Below are 24,845 nucleotides of genomic sequence, written 5' to 3' on the forward strand. Positions count from 1 at the left end.
CCGCAAGAACTTTATTTTTGGTGGGTCATTGAAGATGATATTAAGGACAGATTTTTTAGGACATTGCTTCTCTCAGTGTTATACCATCACCTCCTTCAACGCCCCCTTCTGACATCAAATTTAACCAATATAGCACATTTGGAGAGAGAGGGTAAGGTGATGGTGATTCAAATCTTAATTCATGCATGCACTCTCTATATGCTTTAATAATGATAGGCGTGAGAGGCCAGCTGAGATCGTTCCAAGGCAATAATGATGCGGATGGGAACCATTATTATAGAAAACTGATACTTGCGCCACAAAAAGCCTCAGATCTCCACACATCAATCACAAATGCTTCTCCATGGACTTTGTTCTGTTGTTGTTACTGTTACAATAGCCTCTCAAATTAGACATTAAGGTAATTGAGAGTGAAACTATGAAAGGGTAAAAAGGAAATAGGAAAAAAGAAAAAGAAAATAAAAAAACCACCTATTTATTGAAAAAAATATATATGTTGGGATGTGGAATAACTTTCTAAGTTAAAAACATCCACTTAAGATAATTATTATCAAAATTAATAAATTTATAAGATATAATAATTTATAATTAAATAAGAATATAAAAACATTTTACACTTCATGTCCTATTTTTCCTAAAAGAAACTACTATATAAAAAGTAAGTTTAAACCATGAAGATCCAATTCCAATTTATATTTATTCAGTAGCTCTTAAAATTAAATTCTTATTAGAATTTTGTTAATCCTAATTTATAGACTAATATCTTTTTATTAAAGATAAGCTAAATAGTGGTTATAATGTTTTTAGGCTCTAAGGACTTTCATTCCATAAAAATTAATATAAAATCCTAAACTCGGCATGGTACATTTATATATCAGTCATTGTCTGATTTCAATTAAACACCCCCACCTACCTTCTTTTCATGATCCTCTCATCTCCATGCATCCATAGCACCTTGTTCTATAGAATGGCTGCCTTGTTTTCAAACTAGAAAACATTTCACTGATTCCGTGGTCGATCTCATTTCTCTGGAAAGTTCTTAATTACTAGTCTTTAGTACTTCCTAGTTAGTACTATGGTCAGAATTAAAATCAATATTTCTATTTGTATGCATATTGAATGGAAACTCTTGAAAATATTTCACTTTACGAAAAGTTATCAATAGTATTTTTCTTACTGCACCTAGTCCACGACCGTGTCTAAACGATTAAAAGTGCAAAAAAAAAAAAAAGTTGGCCTTATCAAAATTAAACTATCATAATTTATTTATTTATTACCACTAACACTATATTTATTATATTTATTACAAACTTAAATACATTTACGGTACTTTAACCGATTATTCAGGCACTCTCTCTTTAACCAATGAAACTTAACACCCAACCAAATGGATTAATATTGAACCCAATTCAATAAAACTAGTTTAATGTCACCGTTGTATATGATTACCAACCCTACCACCAGTTTTGTGATCAATGTGACAAAGCCACCACCAATCACCACCTAATTATCCCTTCGACATCGCTGTCACGCCATAGTTAATTACCACCACTCTACCAACTTTAGTATGAAGAAGATCTGAACATGTATTTAGTATAAATAAATATTTTTTAGTTGTATTAAATTGTTAATTTAGTTATATCTGCAAGCAGTTTTTTATCATTTCATCTGATCATGTAGGAGTATATATATTCTATTTTTTACTTAAAGTTGGGATTGAACGCCCAATCGAACTTGAATTTATTAGAAGAAACTAATCTTCACAAAAATAATAAATCACATCTTTTACTAGGATGGTGATGATGAATGACTCCAGTTAGACTCGAAAGAATATTGAGATCCTTTAGTTGCACATTAATTTAGTCTACGCTTCTAAAGCAGCCTTTACTCCTTTCACGAATTTATTGAGTTCAAACTTATTTATTGTTTAATTATTATTCTATTTTGAGTTCAATGCTGCATTGCTGCTTTCTTATTTAATATTTACTATTTTTTCAATGCTCCAAAATTATAAGGCACAGTAACATTTAGTACTTTTTCTTATTATTCATTAAATACTTTTTTTAAACATAGATGAAATACTTCAGATTTAATTCATATAAACAAAAAAAATATATGTTGAAAGAATCATTAAACTCGGATTAAAATTGAATTTAAAAAGTTTAAAAAATCACTATTAATTATAGAAAATCTTAAAAAAATATTGAAAATGATTAAGTTATTCTGTTTTAGAACACATGTATATTCCAATGAAGACAATCATGACAATTTTTTTCAAGTAGTTATTTAGAACAATCCGACGTCAGTAAGTATTATTTTTTTTTTAAAAGCAATAAGTGTTATTTCTGACTATTATTTGTTCACAAAAGCAAAAAAAAATAAAAAGTAATAAAATAAGTGTTTTGGTATTTATTAAATGAATTTAAAGAGGATAAATATACAATTAAAAAAGGAAGTGCAAACAAATGTAGTTACGACCGTGCAATAAAGTTGGCAACTGGCAAGCAAGCAAAGCACTAGAAAAACTAGGAAGAGAGAAGAACCCAGTTGCAACACTAATTTTCTCTTTCCCTTTTTTTGGACTTATCCTTCTTTCTGCAACTCCAAAATGGGTTCCAAAGGGGCAAAAAATCTAGCACTCTCTTCAGCCTTGTTGCTCCTTTTGGTCGGTTTTGCAACCTCAGACATCAATCAAGACAAAGCAGAATGTACGGATAAACTTCTTGGTCTAGCTGGTTGTCTTTCCTATGTTGGTGGCGAAGCCAAAGTCCCCACCATGGATTGTTGCTCTGGTATCAAAGAGGTTATTAACAAGAGCAAGAGGTGCCTCTGCATCCTCATCAAGGATCGTGATGATCCTAGTCTTGGCCTCAAGATCAACGTCACCCTTGCTTTAAACTTACCAGATGTTTGTGAAACACCCACTAATATAACTCAGTGTGTTGGTAAGTAGTCTATAACTATATGCCTATCTCTTCATGATCTTTTTTTTTTTTTTTTTTATGGATAAATGTTAATAGTTAATTATTTTGTTAGCATGAGAATTTGAACCTGTGACATCTCTCTCATTTTATTCTTCCTTTATGATTAGATCAATTTTATATCTTTCATTCATCGCACTTGTTTTGCTACCCTTATGTTGTGCCCGTACTCAATTTTGATGTTTGATATGTTGCTGTTTTCAGATCTTTTGCATTTGGCACCCAAGTCCCAGGAAGCTAAGGTGTTTGAGGGGTTTGAAAAAGCCTTGACCAACAAAACTAGTCCCTCCCCGGTCCTTAGTGGTAAATATTGTTGATTAATTTTTATTATACACAATTCCACTTTTAATTGATTCCTTTAACCCTCGTGGAATTTTTTAACCTCATCAAGGTTTTAAAGTACGATTTGTGGTTGTGGTTTCGGCTCATTGCAAATGCATAAAAAAAATGATGTTATTGTAAAATTGGCCATTTTTTTTATCAAGAAAGTCCAACCATAGAATCCAATTTACACGAATGAAAATACGAGGAAAATTATAGAATTGTGATAGTTAAGAGACCAAAATATAATTGTACTGTCTGATTTAGAACTGAAAATTGACCGCAGCTAATAACACAACTGCAAAGGGAACAAGCACAAGCGCGAACAACAACAGCGGAGGTGGGTGGGGAAAGAGGTGGTTAGTGGCAGAGGTGGTGTGTGTGATTTTACCGATTGTTTTTATTTCCCATTTTTTCTTGTTCCTAGTTTGAACCGTGATCAAGAGTAGAAGGATGATGTTTTAGTGGTTGTGTCTATTTATTATTTCCCGGATTCATGACGTGTTCTGCATATATATATGTTTATGTTATGCAATTTGTGATTTATTTTTACTAGGTGTTGTACTGTCTGTTTCCTTTAGTTATTTTTTGCCTCAGTGTGTGCCCATCTCCTGCTGTCTGCGTGATTAATTCTCCAACTAATTAAAACCATTGAAGGGGACCCGTCACTTGACCTCAACAATGTGTATGCTTTAAATATCCTTCTGCTAGCATCTGCTAGGACCTTCTATTTACACTTGGTATTATGTAATTGGTAGGTTCGATGTTGACATCTTTTACAGTATATAAGTGTTCATTTATTTATTTAGTCGTACCATAATGAGATTAATTTGGCATTGAATAAATGTAATAAATATTAAGAAAAAAATGGGGTTGAACATGTAAAAAGAAATATTCAGTATATGCGTAATCTTTTTTAAGAATTAGTAAAATTTTATAAAAAAAATATTTTCTATTTTTTTTTAAAAAAATAATGAATCAATCATATCATTAAATCATTACTTAGTAATTTGTACGCGATCCTAAAATCAAGCTTATTTACCATAAAAGAAAGTGCATCATTACTTATTGCAACTACCTGCAACGAGGATACTCACACAATGTGTAGTTATAGCCAAGAGTTTTTCTTTTCTTTTTTTCCTATTAGGAGAATCTCGCGTAATTACATAATTACATTTTCTCATAATATGACTTAATCTTGATTTTTAAATATATATATATAATACTCTCTATATGACTGCAAATATATAAACATTTTTACTGCAATTACATAATTTACATGACTTTCTTTTACTGATTATATACATTTTCTTAATAGTCGCTAAAGATATTTTTAATCAATAGTGAGAGATTCATCTTTTTCAAAAGTATAGATTATTAAAGTAGACTTTGCTTACTTTAATAAAGCATTTATCATACATATTAAAAAAAATGAATCATAATCAGTATGTTTATGAGATTTAAATCATGTCAAACTTTTTTGGTAAAACCAAAAGACCTAATGCCTATTTTTAGTTCTGCCTTTTTATTGAGGATTTAGCTTATTTAAAAGAATAAAACTTAAATACAATATTATAGTTTTTTATAGTATTATTTTTAATTAAAACCAGCATTTCATTTTGATATTTAATGGTTATATTGTTTTCGTTGTGTAAAAAAAAACATTATAGAAACTAGTTCCATAATGAATTAAAACATAACTACGCTACAAAAATTAGTTTTTGTTGAAGATATATTTGTCAAAAAAAATAAAGATAAAAAAAAAACAGGCGGTACAAAGAATAAAGAGGGCAATGTGAGTAGCATCACTCGGAATGCCATATGGCCCAAATTCAAGAACAAGGTTAATGGTAATGTCATGTTTGATTTTATGTTAAAGAATTAAATCCAAATTTAAAATTGATTATAGATAATTATTCACATATTTTATTTTATGTCGGAGAAAAATTCATAATTAATTTTAAATTGAAATAAATTTGGGTAACTTTTGTACTAAATAAAAAAAATTATACTAAATTTTACTCATAACTTATTTTTACAATAAAAAGTTAAAAACATTCAAACACAAATTATCTTATTTCAAAATCAATTTTAATTAAAATTAATTTTATTAATGCTCGTTCAAACACGCCAGAAGAAGAATTTTCAGGCCCAACATTAGACATGGCACCAAGTCAAGGAAGTTAGCACCTCCCCCCTGATGAGCTACTAAGGACATTTTTTATTATCTGTTCAAAAAGTAATTTTGGGTGCTAAACTTATTTTTGAAGAGTAAACTCACTTTCATGATCTTCAAAACTAAGTTTTATAAAAGTAAGATTTAAGTTGTTTTTGTAAACTTAAGTTTAAAAACTTTAATATAAATATGCATCAAGGGTATATTTGAATTTTTTGAGAGAATTTCAAAAGTACGTTTAAGAATAAAATCAGTTGAGAATCATGTTTGGTTACTCTATGTATGAAAGTATATTTTTGCTTGAAAACTTAGTTTGGGAGAAGTAAGACTTGAGATATTTTTTCAGACTTATAGTTTGCAAATTCATGTTTAACTCAAACTTAAGTTTGTAAATTTTAATAATTCAAACATGGACTAAGTTGGAGGAAAGTATGAGTCTAAAAGCATACACAATAGTAATATAGTATCCTAACCAAACTGGTGCGAGTGTCCTGCGTAACATGCAGTAAACATATTTAAAAAAAAAAGTCACAAATAGTCCATTATATTACAGATTAAGTATTAAACTTTTAAGAAAACACTAGGTACAAATGAGGAGGTTATAGTGATTTCAATTATATTCAATGCCTTGTAAATCAGGAAAGTAATCACCCTAGTACACAGAAAAGATCACGTGGAAAACAATAGAGGGTAGTCAGGTAAGCGCAGCATGCAAATCGTTGTTTTAGCAAGACCCTACTTTGGCATTCATTATTAAGCACGTTTACACCTTACCAGCAACTGAAAGTTCAGCAACATACATGAAGTTGAAGTCTCAACTTAAATATGTACATAATATCATGTTCATAAAGGTCTCCCGTGGATATAATATAACGTAACCAGACTGGGTTTTGCGAGTCTTAACACTTTGACAGATATAAGCTAAGGCAATAGAGGGACAGTGACAGGTTAAAACGTCATATATTCCATTATGCCATACAACAGCTAGTATGAAACTGGATCTACTCCGTGAGAAGCATGGGAATTTCATCGACCGGAGCAGGAAGCTGCAAATTGCAAAAGATTTCTACAAGTTAGTATTTCTCTGACTGCATTTAGAAAAAATGTCAAGACTAAATGAAGAAGGATATGCAAGGGAAAAAGGTTGCAGATGATATTAATTTGTATGATCATATGGACAAACTCAACTAGTGTATGCCTCTAATTAGTGGAAAACTGGTAGTTTTGGGAATTTGTTTGTTCATTTACAAGGGAGCAGATGATTGAAAAGCTCATTAAGCATCCTAAGCCTCCCATGCTCAGACCATATTGCACACACAAAAAACTCATATTCGGTGATATGATCAAGAGCGTTTGTCAGCATGTCAAAAACTCAAGCTATTAGCATAGGTGTTATTCTGCACCAAACACTGACCATTACCTATTTGTATAAACTTCTATAGAAACAATTATAGAAAAAAAATACCCTAAGCCATTATAGAAAAAATACTATAAACTAAAATTAACTTATGCTTAAACTAATTCTCTCATATTAGCTTCTCTAATTTTAACTTATGAAAAAGATCATTTCATTTTTTCTTCTTTTAGAAATGTTTCAGCATGTTTATCCAAACATACCCTAAGTCATTAATGAACCCCAGGGAGAGTGAACTCTATAACATTACTTCCCCTTGGCGGCAAGACAAGATCAATGGCTACCTCCGACTTTAAATTTAGGCAGAAACTGCTTAAAACCAAGGAACTGGTGGGACAACTAGCCCATATCCCAACAATTTTTTGTGAACTCATAGGAATCAAACTCAAGTATTAGAGAACTTACCATAGGTTCAACCAACTAAGCTAGAGACTCCTTAGTAATCCCAACAATATTATTCAATGTTGTACTGCAAACAATATTAGTAATCCCACTTGTAAACCCCGAATCTGATGGCATAAATCACACCTCTCATGAAACTAATTACAGAGCATCAAAGGTTTAACCATTCAAGTAAAAAAAAAATTAAAAAAAAAAAAAACTTGTTGACTCTTCCCGTATTAGCTTCGATGTTTAGTTAATTATATTTGAAGCAGTTTCTGGACTAGTCCAATTAAACCCAATATAGTGTTCGAAAAGGCTAAAGCAGTAAAAATAAAGAAAAATGGAGCGTCTAAAGGAGAAAATAGGGGAAGAAGGAACCTGAATTGGACGTGGAAGGCAAGGTGGGCAAGAGAGGGATTTGCGGCAGGAGCGAACGGTTTTGAACTGGTGAACGTCGAGTTTCTTGTTGATGATGCCGACCTGGAAGTAGATGCTGTTGGAGGGAGGCAAATCGACCTTGATCTCATCGACGTTGAACCAGATGAAGAGGCGCTGGACCTGAATGCCCTTGAGGTTGGTGATGGAGCCATAGCTGAGCTTGCCGGAGATCTTGGTCTCGTAGTAAACTAAGTAATCGAACTGTATGTAGCAGGGCTTCGCCAAAACGACGACGAATTGCCCGTCCTCGTCGAGCGTGTAGTCGGTGACGGTGTCCGGTAACAGACCGCTCGGGAGGCCGTACTTGGGGAGTATCTCGTACACGCTCTCCTTCGCCGCCACCGCCGTGCAAAGCAGAGTGCTGAGGATTGCCATGAGAGCAAACGCCTCTGATGATCGGTTTGAGGGTGTTGTTGTTGCCATGGCTCAAATCGTAGAGACAACTTATTCCGGTTACCGCTTTTGTTACGATTCTCTCTCGCTCTGTGTCTCCTTTGGGGAAGAGGCTCGGTTTTAATTTTAAACACCAACAACCAACAACCTCTATCAATTGACTTATTTCAAAGAATATTTTGGTTTTATCACAAATAAAAAATGTTTTCGGTTCTTAGTTTAACTCTGATTTGTATCTTTTTAGTCTCTTAAAAGGAATTTTTTTATTCTTAGCATTTATATTTTAATTTTTTTATCTCTATAATTTATATTTTAATTCTTCTTTAGTTTAAAAATACTTTTTTTATTTTTATAATTTATATTTTAATTTAGTTTTAATCCATATAATTTAAAAATAATTTTTTTAATTTTTTATTTTATATTTTAATTCTCTTTTAATCCTAAGTAATATTATTAATCATAATTAATTATAAAAATATTAACAAATTATTCGTAACTAATTTATTACAAGATAATTTATAATAAAAAAATAGTTGATAATTTATAATTAATTATTTTTATATATATTTTTTAAAAAAATTAAAAGATAATTAAGATAATTAAAATACAAATTATAAGAACTAAAAAAATCATTTTTAAACTATAAAAACTAAAAAAAATTAAAACATAATCGATAAAAACTAAAAGAAATACTTTTCATATTATAGGACTAAAACATTTCAACTAAATGGTGAAACTATAACCAATAAAAATTAAAAACTTTTTTTTTTACCATGATGACTTTCAGGTATGACTGACAGGTAATACACCAAATGATTACAAGATTAATCCTTTAGTATATAGGCAAACTTAACTTGGTATCGTTACAAAGGAAGATATAAGATTTATAGTTACGATAGAAAGAAATAAGAGAAAAATTACATATTTAATTTTTTCTATTAAAAAAATTAATAATTAACCTTTATTTACAAAACATATTACTATCTAAAAATGTAGTTAAGAGTTTAGTTTTAAAGTTATATGTATGGAAAAAAATATTATGAGATATCAATTTCTTAAATAAATACCAATAATTCAAAAGAGTGAGATGTGATTGTTTTACAAGATTAATATATGATTCTTACTTCAAAGATATCATGCGTTTATCCCAAAAAAAAATGACACACTAGTATTAAGAATAATGAATATTGTAATTTTGGTTCAACATTAATGTTGTATATATGTTGATTGTTAATGGTTAACTAATGAGTGTTAATATTGTGATGAGATGAAAATTAATATTTGATAATTAAAAATTATTTAATTAATTAAAATGTAAAACATAAAAAAGATAAACGTATATAAAATTGAAAATTGAAAGAAAAAAAAAAGATTATCTAAAATATGAGGACTTGATCATAATATGTTTTCATTATTTTCTAATCTTTGTGGAATTGGTTATGCGATGGTATGTTTGTGTTTTACTGTCGATTTTTGTGCTTAAAGGCACTAAATGTAGATTTAAGACTCAGTGGAACTCTAAGATTGAAGAAAAAACGTGTCCAAAAGGCTTGATGTTAGTCACTGCGGTTAGCAGCTGCATGCTTATGCATGTTATCAATTGTTCGTGTCTGTGATAAGCTGTGTTCCAACAGATTGTGCCTTGACAACTGTGGTTTCGACTATGAGCAAACTGGTCACGATTGTGATCGAGCGACTTTGACCCCGATATGTCATCGTTTTACACTTTTAATTGTATTTTGAGTTGGAACCCTTTTATAGCTCATTGTTTTTATTTGTGTTCTGAACTTAAGATTAGTGTTTTCAGAAGGGTGATTAGTAGATGACACATATTGTGAGAGTGGGAGATTATATTATTCTTTGACTCTTTTAAAGGTATGTTGTTTATTTTTTTGCTGTTTATTTTGTTTTCATGACTACAACTGAGTAATCATCGTGTTCTAGGTTAGGAGTTTACACCATGACTTCTTATTTTAAGATTACTGCCTATATAGTGTTAGTGTAAAACAAATTACAATGTCGATCAATAAAAAATCAACATTAATGTACTTTTTTAAAGTAGTTTTTTTTATAAAGTTCAGTAAATTGATCATATATTATGATTTATGATGGAATAATAATAATAATAACTATAATAAAATAATTATATAGTGATATAAAATTATATTTTATCATTAGCATATCATTTATTTTTCTTAAATTTAATCTAATATATTTTTACATAATTACATGTGTCAATCAAGAAAATTTATCTTAATTGATTAATTAATATATATGAATTATTATAAAATTAAAGATAAATATTAAAAAAATTATAATAATTTACATATGTTATTCAGCTTAGATTTTCTTAGTAAGTCTTGTTAATTGAATTACTGATATAATAATTTCTAAATAAAATAAAATATTATATCGATTAGCACCTTGGTAGTTGGTAGAAATCCAAATATACGAGTTTTTTGTTTTGGTGATTTGCAATTTTTTTTCCGGAGCTTGCTAGGTATTTTTAGTATAACAAATCATATTTCATCTTTATATAATAAAGTTTCTCTTCAAGAATTTTTTATAACATCCAAACTCGTGGGTCGCCTCTTATAAAAAAAAACAACTCGTGGGACGCGTGGCCGTACCAACAATGCAAAACTCAGGACAACAGCTTTCAAGTTTCAAATGTGACTTTTTTCTTTTTGAGTTTTGCATACAATAAAGTTATATTTACGCAAACAATAAGCATTTTTTTTAAATAAAGTTTGTTAAGTGCGAGTTTTAATTTATTTATTTATTTAAGGTAAAATAAATAAATATTTTTTTAAAAATAAAAATATTTACTAATCATGATATCTTGTTACTATATTATTGGATGTTCATGATTTAATCTAATATCCAGATCGAGTATAAAAGTAATATATCATTTGATTTTATTCAATTTAAATATTTTATTATTATATTATAAAAAAATTTACATCAGGGGTGCTCATGAGTAAGCGTAACCCAAATTGATTTCAATAGTTTGGTTGAGTCATTTGTATGTTTTATCAAAATCAAATTGAACTAACTAATCCAAATTGTTCACATATGATTTGGGTCATCGATTTACATTTATAAATCCGATCAATACCGATAAAAAAATGGAAAATTGTTTGGTTTTTTTAGATGTTGGAACTAATAAAAGTGTTAGGACAGCTAGTGTTGGAACTCCTTGTATTACTTTTAATTATTTGTTTCACATTTATTGTCTTATTACAAGAAATTAGTTTGTAAGAAACGATTGTGATTTAGACTATTATAATAAATCTAGTGAAAGAATATTTTGTTTTAATTCGTATTAATCTATTTTATAATATTATATTGATGATATTAAATAAATTAATTTTATTATTTTTCATTTATTTGATTATATTTTGTTAATTGTATTAGATATTTGGTTGAATCATAATATAAAATTGTAGTTTTAAGAAAAAAAATATCAAATTAAAATGGGTAACCCATTGGCATGAACTTAACCAAATCAAATTGTTTATGAATAGGTTGAATTAGGTTGAGTTAAAAAAAATTATAAAAATTGACCCGAAACAAATCTATCAAATTTGATTAGATTGAATCCTGAATTTGACCAAACTCAATCCGACCCGCGAATACCCCTATTTCACATACTACAATTATTATTTTTTATGGAACATACTACCATTACTATAGTTTTTATTTTAAGAGATAATATTACTAAAGTTGGATATACAGATACAAGGCTTGTTGTTAAACTTACAACTTGCAAAACTTAAAGTTGTGATGCTTATTAGCCCATTGTTGGCTTATGTATGTTATAATATTTTTTTTTACTCATAAATATAAAAATTTAAAATTTATTTTTAGATTATTTTTTTATCTATTTTTTGTTCTCATAAAATTAATTTTTTTTTCAAAGACATAGGTTCAGATAATTTAAACTTACATCCAAACCTACATATACGCACGTTGAAGGAGGTGATACAGGTGACAACATGACAAAACGCATAGGAGATTGGATATGGTGGTTGCCTGATTGGTGGCATGACGAGCAGGGCTATGGTGGTGATGGCTTGTGATCAGGCCGTGTACAGACATTTTGGGGCCTAAGGCGAAAATGTTTAATGAGTCTTTTTTTTTACAAGAATTTTAAAGAGACTTAGTATATTATATAAAATATCAATTTTTATATTAATCTTCTAGCTTTTTTAGCTGCAAGATCATTTATCAAAGTTTTATAATCAAGCAATTCTAACACTTCACTTTCAATAGATAAAATAGCTAATTCATTCAATCTATCTTGTAACATTGTTGATTTTAGATATGATTTAAACAATTTTAATTTTGAAAAACTTCTCTCAGCAGTAGCAATTGTTACAGGGATTGTCAATAAAATTATATATGCAATGTAAACATTTGGAAAAAAATCTAAAGTTTTAATATAACTCAATACTTCTATTGATGTGCTAATTTCTTTTCTTAAAACTTCTCTTAGTACTTTCAATTTTGAAAATAAATCAAGATCATCAATATCAGAGTATTCATTAAACCTTAAAAACTTTTTAAGATTAATACAATATTTTTTCAATTCATCCTCATCTAAAGCTTTAATTTTTTTGGAATCAAATAAAAAACAAAAAATAGTCTCATATTATAAAAATTGTTCAAATCGTGTCTCAATAGAATTAATTGATTGATTTAATATGTATAAAAAATACTCAATACGAAAAGATTCTTCACGTGAATGTGTGATCTCATTACTAATATTTTTATCAAAATGAGGTTTTCTATGAATTTTACATTTTTCACAAAATTTTGGCGAAGAAAAAGTTTGATCAATAGACAATAGGTTTTATTCAAGGGAAGGAGAAGAATAGATTTTTTTTATAAGAGATGAAAAAACGTGAAGAATGAAGTTTAGAGAGTGAGATACGTTAGTTAGTTAGTTAGTTAGTTAGTTAGTTAGTTAGGAAATTGAGATGGATTAAAGGAAACTTAATAGGGATTTATTTTTTTGGGATGAATAAAATACTTTAAATGATATTAATTGTGATATTGGTTAATTTTTTTTAAAAAAATATTAATTGACTAATTTTTAGGAAAAAGAGAGATTCTAAACTATTTTATTTTGATCAGTTAAAATTTGTTAATAGTTAATAATAAAAAAAATTTAAAGACTTAATTTTTTTTTTGGACCCTAATTTACCTTATAACTTGCCAGACCCTACTTGTGATGGTGAGGGAGTGTTGCTTCTTGCTTGGGTGTGGGTTGATGACCTCACGGTGACAAAGGAGGATGTCTGGGACAAGGGAGGTGGCTGCGTTTATTTCTCAGTTTGTTTGGGCTATGATTTAATGGGACTAAAAATTTGTGAGAATTATTAACCTCTAAAAATTATTTTTTAGAATTCAAATTAAAAATTATAAGTTCAGATTTATTTGAATTATTATATCATTTTACAAAGATAAATTTTAAACATTTTTATATTTATATTTATATTTATAATTATAATGATAAGAAAAATATATTTTAGTTTTTATTTTACTAGCTTAATGTGTTTTTTCTATAGATTTTTTTTATATTATTTATTTATTAATTAGGTGTATGACTATGAAATATATGTTCCAACAGCAACTTATAGTATATGATCCTGATCCAATCCTTGACAGCTAGGAAGCGTCTGAGTCCGAGGGAAGACATGTTCCCACAAACCCTAATATTGTTCTCAGCACTCATAATCCTCTTCCATGGAGATCTCGTCTTAAGCACAACAGCACCAGATGATATCCACGATGTTCTCCCTCAGTACGGTTTCCCAAAGGGTCTTCTTCCCAACAACGCGGTCTCCTACACCCTCTCCCCCGACGATGGCTTCTTCACCGTCCAGCTCGATGCCCCCTGCTACGTCCACTGGGACGACCAATTAGTCTACTACCACAGCCAAATCAGTGGCACTCTCACCTACGGTTCCGTCTCGCACGTGTCGGGGATTCAGGCCCAGAAACTCTTCCTCTGGCTCCCTGTTACCGGAATTAAGGTCCACCAGGATTCCGGCATGTTAGAGTTCTTCGTTGGAGCTTTGTCCCAGACGCTACCCGCCAGCGACTTCCAGGATGTGCCTGGGTGCTCCCGCAGAGGATCGCTGCTCGCTACAAACCTCATTCTTCCTCTCTGACCGTATTCATCTCTGTCTATTCTCTCCTACTCATCTTGTTCAACTTCAAATTAATTGTTTCATACTCAAATACTACCTACTAGCCTACTACCATGTTAATGTTAATTAAAATTATAGGGATTTTCAGAAGCGCGTCCCCTGTTTCGCATTCAGGGAATTAATCCCGTTAATGTTTGTTTACATTTTTTGGACTTTAATAAATTTACTTTTTTTTAATTAGAGGGCTCTTTTTTTTTTTCTTTAAAAATTAAGTATGAAGTGATTTTATTTAATGGAATGTTCCTGCATTAATCGCAAGAAAACCAATTATAACTATATTTTCTTTTCTTAATTCTTTTTTTAGTAGACAGGTAAAGATTAACCCCTTTTTAATCGTAGAAATTATGAAAGTGATTTTTTATATTTTTGGTACTCATAGGCAATTTAAAAACTTATTTTTAGCAATTAGATAGCTGAGCAACTTTTCCGGTTTCGTAAGTAATTATAGTTGAAGTTTCTTTGCGCCAATACCAATATGACTATGATTGATGATTACATTGATCGACAAAATCACACGCAAACGTGAAAGCAACAATTATCCACATCCAATAACAAAACAGCGTGAAAGCAACAATTATCAGCTTCTGTCAGGACGTGATTTTTCACGGCAAATGTCCCTTTAAAATCGCTTGCCAACATGCTGTAATATTAAATTAACAGGTGCCACTTGCTAACCTAAGTTTTCTTCTTTTAACACCAAGACAAACATAAAACATTCGCTTCAAGTCTCTCCACTTTCTCTGGCTTATGGTTATGGCCATGCTAAACACATGACATGCTGAGATTATAAGTATAAATAGTGATATTTCAGGATCCAAGAAGCAATTCTACAGAAAATTCTCTGTTTCAGCTTAGAGTTTTACTCTTCCTTCTCTAATGGATCGTGGAAATGAATGACTTCACTGGCAGTGGGCACCAACAAGAGGAGCAGCATTGCAGCAATGAAAGTTCAGATAGGAATAAGTTATTGATGAACAAACAAATAGTTTTGATCTTTTGGAGAATAAGAAAAAAATACTTCAACAAAATTTCTGATGCATTCATCAATCAATAACTTCCACAAACAACTTAGGATTGAGGGAGAGAATTCGTTCACACGTTTTCAGGATATGATAAACAGGCGCATGAATGATTAGAGCTGAATGGAATTGCTGCATTGGCTAAATAGTACTGCGTTTGTTACTTCACACGCACACATAAAAAAAAAGTGTGATTATTTCTTTGTTAAAATTTATCTAAAAGCATTCAATAAATTAAATTAAACAATCATTTTTCTTAATATAGCAGCAATCTTAGTATAGAATTGAAGTTAAAAAAAGTCCCTTAATAAGGGAAAATACAATTGCACAACAAATAATTCTCTAACCAATCAAATTTTATGGCACACTTGTACGTAAGTCTGAACTGGTTTTCCAAGACATGCTTGCTTCTAGATAACTTTTTGTCCTGAATCAAACCTTTTATTTTATACATCTTGAAGGCATCTTCTATTCTGACATTATGCTTAGACCAGATGCAAGTGATGGAATACTTTGTTCATATCTGAAAAAATTGCTTGGATCAACCTTGGTCTTTACCTCTACCAGTCTATCATAGTTTCTTTTGAAATACTTCTCACCCCAGACTCTAGCCTCTGCATAACTAGCATTTCCAGGTCCATTGACACCTATATCAACGTCTCTATAGTTGATATATGAACTTCTAGGTGAACTTGACACATAAGGTGTCATATAATCATAGAGCCTCCGAATCCGATCTAGATATCTGTTAGCAACATCTTCACCCTCCTCTTTCCAAGTCACAGAGTATTGAATTTTATAAATGTTACCAGCTCTATGTGGAAACGGTGTTTCCACCTCAGAAATCTCACCCATTTTCCCACCATAGGGATTCAATGCAAGAGCAGGTTTTTCTAGCTCCATCATCTTGTTCCATATACCTTCAAGGCCAGTTTTGGAAATTGGTTGCTGCACATAATCTGATTTCTTCTTCAAGTATTTCTCCTGTGTATTATGCCTTTGAAGCAAAACATCAACCGAAGTCCCCACTGGATAGTTGTCCCAAAACAACACCGAATCGATCCAACTCATTTCAATGCACTGTTCAGCAACCAAACCAAGTTCAGGGAAGCTCTTATTCATCACACCAAGCAACTCTTGTGAATTTCCAAGGAACAAGGCATTGAACTTGGCTCTTATTGTCTTCACACCCTTTCTTTTGACAGAACTAAGAACCACTCTAATAAACAAGCCATCATGTAACTTATCAGCAACATACTGCCACTTATGAACAACATCAGTGGCACCTTGTTCCAATGTTCTTTCAACTCTGAAAACAGTTACAACCTCAGGAACAGGAACTAACCTAATTTTCCACGACACAACGACTCCAAAGCTAGCTCCCCCACCTCCTCTAATAGCCCAGAAAAGATCTTCCCCCATTAACTTCCTATCCAAGACTCTACCTTGAGCATCCACAATTATTGCATCCAAAACATGATCCACAGAGAGACCAAACATTCTCATCATGTTCCCATAGCCTCCTCCACTGAAATGTCCTCCAACACCAACACTGTGACACACCCCAGCTGGGAAAGCATGGATCTTGCTCCTCTCAGCGATCGCATGATAGAGTTCACCAATCGTTGACCCCGAGTCAACCCACGCAGTGTCATCATCATCATCCAAGTTGACTTTGACTGATCTGAGCATAAACATGTCAAGAATAACAAATGGGGCTTCTGAAACGTAGGAGAGGCCATCGTAGTCGTGGCCCCCACTTCTGATTCTGATCTCAAGGTTGAAGCTTTTGCAGCAGATGATGGAGGCCTGGATGTGGGACACGTGGGTTGGTGCCACTATGAAGGATGGTTTTGGAGTTGTGGAGGAACTGAATCTGAGGTTTCTGATGTAGGAGTCTAAGATGGGAGGGTATGAGGGGCTGTTGGGGAAATAGGTGACAGCAGAGATTGGATTTGGAAGAGAGGGGTCAGAATAGAGAGAGAGGCACTGGAGAATACTGTCTTGAAAAGGTTCTGATTCTGAAGCAGCCATTAGAACGTGGAGTAGAAAGGGTAAGATCGCAATCGCAGACATCTATAGGCATGGACGGATTCAAATTTCAGAGGTTGCTTGATTCAGTTGTCCATAGATAGATCTTCTTCCGGGTTACGCGTGAAGGATAACATGGAGGAAACACTAGAGATAAAAAGTAAGCAATATCTCAAGCTAGGGTCCTTTTCCTACGGTGAAAAGAAATTAAAAAAAAAAGAGGTTAAAAATTTTGAATTAACATAAAATATAAAAATATCAATCTCGTTTTATTTTACTGTTTTTTTTTTTTTTCTCTTTTGCTCTCTTTCTCCGCAGATAAACATTCTAAATTATTCTTAAGGGAAAAAAAGGATAGAAAAAAAAGCACGTGCAAGAGAGATTATGCAATATTATTAATCAACTAATTAAATTACCGAGTGATGGACGGAGACTTTAGTTTCTTATAGGAAAAAAAGAGTTATATGTATAATAAATTTGTCAAATTTTTATAAAAATTATTTAAACGGTGATATGTGATTAAATAGCATGCTAAAACTAAAACTAATGTATAGTTAATAAACTTCTTTCTATTCTTTTTTTCAAATATTTTTAATTTTTTTGGCTGTATTCCATGTATTATAGATGAGTAAGTTATAAGGATTTGAATTATAATTAAGTCATTCTATTTTTCTAAGAAGAATGGCTTACATGATCATCCATGATTGGTCAAAAAGCTCCGAACACGTTACTTACAGTCTTACACCATAATCTTCACTTCGTCTTTGTTCCACTTCTACATATTTTCAGTGCAACTTCCCTCTTCAACTTTTACGTAAAACCTTTTCTAACTACCATCTTGTAATCTACTATCTACTTATATTATTATTCGGAAAATAAACTTACATATCTATAAAATGGCTCTCCAATCTCCAGTAGTGTCTTTTAAATATGTGCTTGATATGGTGTCCTTATTATTGTAATTATAAAGAAAGTAAATTTTGTTATTCGAAAGACTCTAATGGCATGCCTGGCTATATTCTTAATACTATATGATATACTAATTTTGAAAACATACATATAAAGTATAAATAAGAAGGATATAGAGAAAGGAATAAAAAGGAAGCAGAAAGGGCTCCCTTCCATAAATGAACCTCTTTTCTATGTTGCTTCACTGTTGGAACTTCGAAGTTTCTAACTTGCATGGAAATTGAAGGAAGGTTTGTCCTTGGTCCATGTCATTTAGCCCCTAGAAAACATTTCTTGAACATCAAATTGGATACAAAAAAGTTGTATTCTTTGATTTCAAGGTATAATTTTTATATGCATGAATAAAATAAGTAAAAAAAAAAAAAAGATAATCGTATGATACATAACATATGCTGTAAAGCTATGTTCAAACAATGGAACCTTAAAGTTTTAGAAGTAGGCAATTATGTATTATTATCTAATACATATCTTGACCAAGGGTCAATTCTGGCCACCTGTTTAAACACGTCAAAAGTCTAACTAAACAACAAATTACACGTTTAGTTTTAAGAAAACTACCAATTAGCATGATTAACAATGTTCCCATTGAAGTATTTCTTATTTGAAATCAGGTTTACCTGAATTAACAATAGCTCAAAATGTATGATGCCTCTCCAAGTGGACTAATATTAAATAGGTGTCACTCACAAAGCCAAAGTTCTCTTTTCACGTGAAGACAATCATAAAGACATTCTCTTCAAGGCTCTCCACTTTCTATGTTTTTTCTCTGGCTTATGGCCATGCTATACACATGCTAGGATTATAAGTATAAATAGTGATCTTTCAGGAACAAAGAAGCCATTCTACAGCAAAATCGCTCTCTCTCTCTCTTTCAGCTTAGAGTTTTACCTTATCTTCTATAATGGATCATGGAAAGCACTTCAGTGGCAGTGGCAGTGGAATCAACAAGAATGAAAGTAAAGATAGGAAGAAGTTATTGATGAGCAGACAAATAGTTTTGGGGAATGAGAAAGAAGACATCAACAAAATGGCTGATGCGTTCATCAACAACTTCCGCAAACAGTTGAAGATTGAGAGAGAAAATTCGTTCAAACGTTTTCAGGATATGATACACGGAGGCGCATGAATGACTTGAGCTGAATGGAATTGCTGCAGTGGCTAAATAATAGTATGATTGTTACTTCACACAAGCAAAAAAAATGAAGTGCGATTATTTCTTAAAATGGAGATTCAATAGTGAAGGATATAATTTTGGATTTATGAAAATTCTTCAGTAGTTCAAAAAGTTCACAGTTTCTCTAAATATTTGTGTTCCTCTCAATGCCACCAAACATTCAGGGAAAAGACTAGTTGTGCATATGCCTTTTATTTTTCTTAATTTACTTTTTATAAATTTGTCTCACAAGTAAAGAAGTAAGTTTGCTCAAATTATAGTTAAACACTAATTGCATACGTCTCTCCCAACAAGAATCTCGAACTATAGTTTCAATTTCGTAGGACTCCTAGACTTGATTCACGCTGGTATTAGAAAACTGTATTTGACACTACGGCTTTTGGAAAAATCTTATCCAAGCATAGCTTACACTTCAAAAACAAGCAACTGCTTTTCAAACCATACATTGGAATGACTTTTGCCATAACATGGGATCTGATAGGCTCTTCCCCCTGCTTACTAAATAAATCAACTTGACCAAAGATACAAAAGTTTTTTTGATGTTTTCTAATAAATCATATACACCGGAAATGCATGTCTTACAAACCTAATATACTGTAAAGAAAGGAAAAGGCACAGCCTTAGAGTGAAACAACATTTACAATATCTGCCCCCTATTCATAATTGTAAAGGAATGACCTCATTCTATAGCCAAAATCATACAATTAACCTCTTCTTTACAATGAAGCACAATCTCTTTCCCACACAGGAAAGTGGATAAACCTGTTTCAATTTGATTTTCCCAAAATACCAACAATTTCCCTAACTGTATAACCAAGATTATCATCAGAGGAGTTTGGATCTCAGGCTTGAAGAACCTGACAGTGAACAATATGACTCTTCAAACTACCACGTCCCGCTATAGTTGACCATAAATTTCTAACTAAAGACCTGACATGACCTTTCCCAGCAATATTTTCCCAAAGTTGAGGATTGCTCTCCACGCGTCTGTTTGGACTCGAAACATCAACTAGACTGATGCTCATATTGTTGCGTATAATGCAAAGCTTTCCATTAAGGGGAACAAGAGCAGCAGCGTCAAGAGCACGGGATCTACCTAAATGGAGTTTGCTATCAATGAACTTCTTCCATGAATCTGATGCTCTGTCATATACTTTGAGCTTGCACCCATCCTGGCAATCAAGTGCATAGAGTTGTCCGTTCAGCGAGATACTAGGATTACGCCAACCATTGACCATTCCATTACTCACTGGGGTCCAGGTATCAGTTTCCTGGGAATAGGATTCACATATGACATTTCGATTAGATCCAAGTCCTTTCAAAAACCATGTTCCGTTATGAACAACACCAATAAAGGGCACCATTGCTGTGGTCATCTCTGAGATAAAACTCCACCTGTTCCGGTTGGGGTCATAAACTTCAGCAGATCGAAGAGTTCTTTGAATTCCTTCACACTCCCCACCAGCAACATAGAGACAGTTATTTATTACACAAGAACCAAACAGATGACGTTTCCGCAGCATATCTGGTGCTCTATGCCACTTATTAGTACGGGCATTGTAGAAAATAACACGTCTCATAGATCCCTTCAGTGGATCTCTTCCACCAAATAAGTACAGGTGGCAACCACTGAGAACCGCACAGCCAAATCCCAATGCTTCAGAATATTCCCCAGGAACAGGAGGAAGGGATTGCCACAGTTGGTAGATGGGATCAAAAGCATGCAATGAAATTCTTCCATCACGGTCTCTTTTGATGACATAAACCCATTCTTCTGCCATTCCAAGACTTCTCCTGAGTGAATAGAAGAAATTTCCAGATAGGAGGTGATACCATCTCTTGCAAACCAAACGCAGTTTACCATGCTCAACCCGAGGTACACGAATCAAACATGCAATAGCAAGATCATCCGGAAGACCAGGCAAGAGAGGAGGCTGAACTCTGGTCCTCTCTCTACGTGAGTTTTTGCTCCTATGTGCATTTGGGTTTATGTCAGGTTGGATACATAACTTCGATCCTGGAACAAATTTCCTTGCCCCAACAACTGTTTTCAGGCCTGAATCTACTTTACAGTAGCAAGAAACAGAGTCAACCTGTGAAATTCTCCATGTTAGTATGTTGAAAGTATCATCAAAATATCAAAAAGATTTCATCAAAAATATGTATATGCATAATGTCCAAGAGCATATTCACATGCACACAGTAAGCTTTTGATATTTCTCCTTCCAACTCCAGGTTCCAAAGAATTGAACAGTTCCTACTTTCTAGTTTCTTCTATACCGCTTTTTTTCAGCAAGAAAACAATAAAAGGAAGTTCCAGACCAATAACTTCACAATCTATTGACTTGTAAAACAATAAATTATTATTTATTTTATTGATATGAAATTTTTATTTTCTTAGAAACGTCATATTAAGTTTTAAAATTATAATATATGAATGTAGCCATGGAATTTTCAATGCTGCAGGTGGGGCAGTAAGATCTTAAGACCAAGCAAAAGGTTATATTAGATAGGTTCATTACGTACTTCCTGATGAAAATATTGAACAAATGCCATAACACTTCAGCTATCCTCAGCTTCTGCCAAAATATTTCTATTCAAACCCTTGGGTCTAATATCCTCAAATTTTAAAAAATAAGAAGGAATAGATATGCAATATTTTGGAATTAAAATACATCCAAATGATGCTCAGAGAAACATGAAAACAGAAAACAAGATCAAGTAAATCACTTGATTTCTGTCTGTGAGGCTTAAATAAAGGTGTTAGGCGTACCATTATCATCCACATAAAATACAAATAAAATACAAAAAAGAGAATTTTCAAGAGAAAACAAGGAGCATCTGGGTATCATCAGAGAGATATCTAACAAGAGATTGAAAGTAAATTTATAAAAAGTTACATTTAAAATAATCCCAAGTTAAAAAAATGAAATTGGTGAAAAATTCCCCTTTGGCTACATAAGAAAGGCCTTTTCAGTAACTACATCCTGCATTTGTAATACATATCATGTAAGTTACACTTCAGAATGAGGGAAGGCAGTGAGTGAGAATCAGTAAATTTGAAGGATCATAAAAGGATGTGAGAAGGTGGGATGATTCGTTAAACAAGGTTGACGGAGATACTACCCTCCGCTGAATTTTTAAATTCAGACAAAAAAAAATGAATATTAGGTATGAGCCATGAGGACCATTGTTTTAGTTTAGATACATAGTACAAATATTAATTAGATCATACAGAGCAGAGATGAGTGAACTACAATAAAGGAGAAATATAGAAAAGATTGGGAAACTTATGAGGAGGGAAAGTAGATAAGAAGAACTCTATACAAGAGTTATGATAACTGATCATTTTCAAAACCCATTATTATAAGACAAATAGCTTAAGGTAGAGCTAATGATATTGATGAGCAGAAGAATTTGCAGGAATAGTATGCTCAGGGAAAAGTTTGGCATATAAACCAAGATGAATTTAGTTTGTCTTATACATATACATATAAAACCTGATAGCTTTCAATGGAAAATCATGGGGAACAAAGTAAAAGGAAAAATGAAAAAATAAATCCCTATGCTATTTGAAGGTGACAAATAAAAAACCAAGCTCACTCTTGATCAAATAGCTAAATGAAAACGAAGAACAAAGGCTGGATATTAATGAGCATTGCAGCTATGTACTAAGATTACACTTCTAAATTTACAGCAGCTGGAAAATTCTAATAAAATTATTCCTGAAAAAATTATTATGGCAAGAAATGGAAGTAGATAGAAGAATGATGAGAATCTAGCTAGCCAAGAAAACAAAAACAACAGGGGAACATTAGCCCAAAACAGCTCTCCACTTTCTCAGCACATCCATCAGAGAAATTAACTCTAGAGAGAAGTATTCCACCCCCCTCTCTCCTAATTAAAAATGAGGGAATGACTCCTAATTTCCCTTGTTGGTAACATTCTCTGTCAAAGGTGTGGAGTATGGAAGTTAACATTCCACATATGTAAAACACAAGCTAAGTACAACTTGTAATTAGCAAGACCAAATTGCATCAACAAAAATGTTTTGGATTCATTCCTGCTGATGAATTAGTGATATGCAATCTTGGATTGGAGCAACCCCCCAAACCCTTAACAATTTAGCCTTTTAGGTGCCAAAAAACAAAGAGAACGAACGGTAGCATTCTCAGTCAAAGGTGAGGAGTATGGACGATACATAAATGTTAGTTGCGAACAACTCTCTAGTCTAGTCTAGTACATCATGTTTAGGTTGGATTAGTATTTAGGAAAGTCAACACACAATGCATGTTGAGGCAGCAAGAGACTTCTAAGATCTAATTTTGACTTGGTCAGAAATAAGAGCCCTAGAAATAAAAAGAGAGCTTCTTCCCATTTAAGAACTCTAAGGTTCACAGACTACCCAATTGACTCAAGTTACAACTTACAATCTCAACTTAGTTTTTTGCCTCTCTACCAAACACAAGCAGAAAATGGTAGGAACTCGAGTTGGCAAATCGAACCTTTTATCAACACACACACAAAAAGCTGCAACTAAGAAATGGAGAAAAAGTTATACGATTCAAAAGAGAGAAAAAAAACTATTATGCTGATAAAAAAATTGGAGTGAATTGGACTTACCAGTGGAGCTTGAACTCTAGAGACCCTTTGAGTATTCATTGAGCTTTCAACTAACTGGTTCATCTCCGAAGCTAAGTCTCGCAAATGAATGGATTTTTCAACGCAAATTAAGCATCTTGGTGCAGATCAACACAACCCCTTTTGAACCTACCCTTGAATTCCTGGAACCCGATCCAGTGAGCAGAAGAGCAAAGCTTGTATCTTTACCTCAGGACCTGCAAGAGAACGAAAAACAAGGAAATGGGTCATTCGAGTTTTGAAGGAAGAAGAACTAAAGAGCGGTGAGATGAGGAGCACCTTCTCTTCTCTCACTCTCTTCTTTCTTTCACCTTTGGTTGAGAGAATGAGAAAGAAACCACAAGCTTTAGCTTCACAGAAATTGTGTGATTTTTTTTTTCTCTCTTGGGGATTTGGGAAAAATTAATTAAAGTGGTTTTTATTTTTATTTTAATAACTGAGTTGTGTGAATTTGCGAAATTTTAATATAAATTGTATAACTGTCCTAAGAGGACACATCGCTTGTGGCGATGGTCCTCTTTAATAAATGTGTTGCAGTTCATGGGTCAAACCAACCCAACTTTGAAGGCAAAGGAGAGAGAGAGAGAGGTCAAGGGTTTTCTTTTTTCCGATTTGTTGATCGCAGAAAATATCATCCTTTTGTGGGATTGTGAAGATTGGTCATCACATGGCTCCTTCGAACAGCT

The 24,845-nt window shown here is 32.3% G+C and overlaps 5 protein-coding genes across 5 annotated transcripts; 2 read left to right on the top strand and 3 right to left on the bottom strand.

Annotated features, from left to right (window-relative positions):
• Nucleotides 1-2,579: 2,579 nt before the first annotated feature.
• LOC100499687 (uncharacterized) lies at nt 2,580-3,849 on the top strand. The gene is given in 3 exon segments (NM_001251433.1): nt 2,580-2,945; nt 3,186-3,284; nt 3,589-3,849. Coding segments are annotated over 3 exon segments (582 nt in total). The 5' UTR covers nt 2,580-2,608; the 3' UTR covers nt 3,735-3,849.
• A 2,351-nt stretch (nt 3,850-6,200) lies between these two features.
• Nucleotides 6,201-8,296, bottom strand: LOC100797337 (uncharacterized). The gene is made up of 2 exons (XM_003531187.3): nt 7,655-8,296; nt 6,201-6,524 (listed from the first exon to the last, which is right to left on the bottom strand). The coding sequence occupies exons 1-2, from the start codon at nt 8,135-8,137 to the stop codon at nt 6,480-6,482; spliced, it is 528 nt and encodes a 175-aa protein (XP_003531235.1). The 5' UTR covers nt 8,138-8,296; the 3' UTR covers nt 6,201-6,479.
• A 5,464-nt stretch (nt 8,297-13,760) lies between these two features.
• On the top strand, nt 13,761-14,502 carry LOC100797883 (uncharacterized). Its single transcript, NM_001254328.3, has one exon. The coding sequence runs from the start codon at nt 13,810-13,812 to the stop codon at nt 14,284-14,286; it is 477 nt and encodes a 158-aa protein (NP_001241257.1). The 5' UTR covers nt 13,761-13,809; the 3' UTR covers nt 14,287-14,502.
• Nucleotides 14,503-15,594: 1,092 nt separating this feature from the next.
• Nucleotides 15,595-17,577, bottom strand: LOC100796276 (berberine bridge enzyme-like 8). Its single transcript, XM_003531185.5, has one exon. It carries the CDS (start codon nt 17,418-17,420, stop codon nt 15,813-15,815), a length of 1,608 nt encoding a protein of 535 aa, XP_003531233.1. The 5' UTR covers nt 17,421-17,577; the 3' UTR covers nt 15,595-15,812.
• A 2,396-nt stretch (nt 17,578-19,973) lies between these two features.
• Nucleotides 19,974-24,845, bottom strand: LOC100796811 (F-box/kelch-repeat protein At1g55270). The gene is made up of 3 exons (XM_003531186.4): nt 24,439-24,845; nt 24,142-24,356; nt 19,974-21,611 (listed from the first exon to the last, which is right to left on the bottom strand). Exons 2-3 carry the CDS (start codon nt 24,202-24,204, stop codon nt 20,361-20,363), a joined length of 1,314 nt encoding a protein of 437 aa, XP_003531234.1. The 5' UTR covers nt 24,205-24,356; nt 24,439-24,845; the 3' UTR covers nt 19,974-20,360.

This window comes from Glycine max, chromosome 8, assembly GCF_000004515.6.
Source record: "Glycine max cultivar Williams 82 chromosome 8, Glycine_max_v4.0, whole genome shotgun sequence".
NCBI lineage: Eukaryota > Viridiplantae > Streptophyta > Magnoliopsida > Fabales > Fabaceae > Glycine > Glycine max.

What these genes read in the sequence shown, in the direction of transcription:
- LOC100797337 (XM_003531187.3), bottom strand. Translation starts at nt 8,137, where the DNA reads ATGGCAACAACAACACCCTCAAACCGATCATCAGAGGCGTTTGCTCTC. An exon ending in GCCTTCCACGTCCAATTCAG is followed by an intron (nt 6,525 to 7,654) that starts GTTCCTTCTTCC and finishes TGCAATTTGCAG; the next exon opens with CTTCCTGCTCCGGTCGATGA.
- LOC100797883 (NM_001254328.3), top strand. Translation starts at nt 13,810, where the DNA reads ATGTTCCCACAAACCCTAATATTGTTCTCAGCACTCATAATCCTCTTC.
- LOC100796276 (XM_003531185.5), bottom strand. Translation starts at nt 17,420, where the DNA reads ATGTCTGCGATTGCGATCTTACCCTTTCTACTCCACGTTCTAATGGCT.
- LOC100796811 (XM_003531186.4), bottom strand. Translation starts at nt 24,204, where the DNA reads ATGAACCAGTTAGTTGAAAGCTCAATGAATACTCAAAGGGTCTCTAGA. An exon ending in CTAGAGTTCAAGCTCCACTG is followed by an intron (nt 21,612 to 24,141) that starts GTAAGTCCAATT and finishes AGAATTTCACAG; the next exon opens with GTTGACTCTGTTTCTTGCTA.